The sequence below is a fragment of the Lolium perenne genome, unplaced genomic scaffold (assembly GCF_019359855.2).
Source record: "Lolium perenne isolate Kyuss_39 unplaced genomic scaffold, Kyuss_2.0 unplaced44, whole genome shotgun sequence".
Taxonomy (NCBI): domain Eukaryota; kingdom Viridiplantae; phylum Streptophyta; class Magnoliopsida; order Poales; family Poaceae; genus Lolium; species Lolium perenne.
The window spans coordinates 183,151-185,111 of NW_027249002.1; the positions used below are offsets into that span (position 1 = coordinate 183,151).

At 40.4% G+C, this 1,961-nt stretch overlaps 1 protein-coding gene across 1 annotated transcript; it reads left to right on the forward strand.

The window, feature by feature from the left end:
- Nucleotides 1–691: 691 nt before the first annotated feature.
- LOC139834341 (uncharacterized) lies at nt 692–1,405 on the forward strand. The gene has a single exon (XM_071824829.1). It carries the CDS (start codon nt 692–694, stop codon nt 1,403–1,405), a length of 714 nt encoding a protein of 237 aa, XP_071680930.1.
- Nucleotides 1,406–1,961: the final 556 nt, after the last annotated feature.

Below are 1,961 nucleotides of genomic sequence, written 5' to 3' on the forward strand. Positions count from 1 at the left end.
AGACCACCTTGTTTCAAGTTATCTTATTGCAATTGTGCAATTAAGGTAAAGGTTGAGACAAATAGTAGACTTCCATATATTCGTGCTAAGTATCACGATACAAACCTATATTATGTGGTGTTATATACTACACATCTCAGCCTGATGTTTAGAGATGTCTTACCCAACTATCATTATTCAGGCTTATGATGGTGTGTATTATAAGCACAAAGCTGAATCTTCTTGGATTTTTATTGGGTTTTCATTGATTGACTAGATCTGTGCATGAAGTTTGACCTTGGTGTGCAAATGCATGTTGCATCATTGAGTTCTTCCTTGATGTTACAGGTCTAGAGGGTAAATGGGATCGCGTGAGGGAGAGACGAGTTACCAACCAACTGAGGAAATAGTAACGACTCATGAAGAGAGGGAGGCAAAAGAAGGTCAGGAAAGAGAAGCTAAGCGGATGGAAGAGGCATTCTCCGCCACTAGATCATCAACATCAACCCCTTTACTACTTGGGCAAGAATTCTTTGAGCACATAGAAAGGATGGCTAAGGATAGAGCAGCAAACTTAGCACAACAAAATGAGTTTTTCAGTCGTTTGATACGTGAGAATAATGGAGGTATCAGAAATGGAGGGCCAAAAGGAGTGAGTCTTACGAAATTCCTACAAACCAATCCACTGACTTTTGCTACCGCACCAGAACCTATGGATGCGGATGATTGGTTGAGGGACACGGAGCGGAAATTAAATACAGTTCGGTGTAATGATGAAGAGAATGTTAGATATGCCACCTCTCTACTATCAGGACTAGCAGCTTCATGGTGGGATAACGTGATTCTAATTCAACCTTCGGGACATGTTTTCACGTGGGACGAGTTTAAGAAGAAGTTCCGAGAAGCTCAGGTTCCTGAAAGTATCATGGAGCTAAAGAGAAGAGAGTTCGAGACCTTGAAGCAGAATGACTTGTCGGTATGGAAATATCTAGTAGAGTTTGATCGTTTATCACGTTATGCAGCAGAGGATGTGAACACAGAAGAGAAAAGGATAAAAAGGTTCTTAAAAGGGATGAATCCATTCCTGAAAATGCAGTTGAATCTATCCAAATGCACAAGGTTCCACGAGCTAGTGGATACTGCAATTACTTTGGAGAATGATTATGAAGAAGTGAAGAATGAAAGAAAACGGAAGGCCAGGTTGGAACCACAACCAGTTCAGATACAACAAACTCAGTCAGAGATGAATTTCCAAACTAGGGATGAGACAATCACACCATTTTATAGTCAAATTCGATGCCATAACTGTGCAAGAAAAGGTCACTATGCCAAGGATTCCCCGCAACAGGATATTACCTGTTTTGGATGTGGACAACTAGGTCATATGAAATCAGAATGCCTGGATCCATATCGGGTACAAAGATGAAATGAAACAATGAACCAATTTTCAAACCATCGGGGGAGCTAATCATCTAAGAAGTTCGAACAAGGAAGTGGATGGAGCACAAGGACGGATGCATAGGACTTTGACCATACTTGTTCTGACCCAATCAGTATGTTGAACACAGCTTCTTCATTTAGCACAATATTAGTTGTAGAATAATATCTTTAAATTGCTCAAGCTTTCATGGGCAACACACTTGTCCTGTGTAAAGTTGGAATAACCATAGTTGCATAACCAACTAACATATCGTATTGGTATTCACAGCCATGTGGGTACATCATCAATCCAAATAGGATACCCTAGAATAGTACAATAGAAAGCCAAGGAAAAGACATATAGCCTAACCAAGGAGCTAGTTGGTTGGGGAAGATGAGCTTAACAACCATTAGGACAACCCTAAGGGGGAGAGCGAGGGATCAGTTGGATCCAATATGAATCAATACTTTGAGCAAGATAGTTGATGAAGGTCTGAACTGAGAGAAAGTTCGATCTTATTTTTATAAGATGATCGAACACTACTTTCAGAAGGATGTCAGAC

What these genes read in the sequence shown, in the direction of transcription:
- LOC139834341 (XM_071824829.1), top strand. Translation starts at nt 692, where the DNA reads ATGGATGCGGATGATTGGTTGAGGGACACGGAGCGGAAATTAAATACA.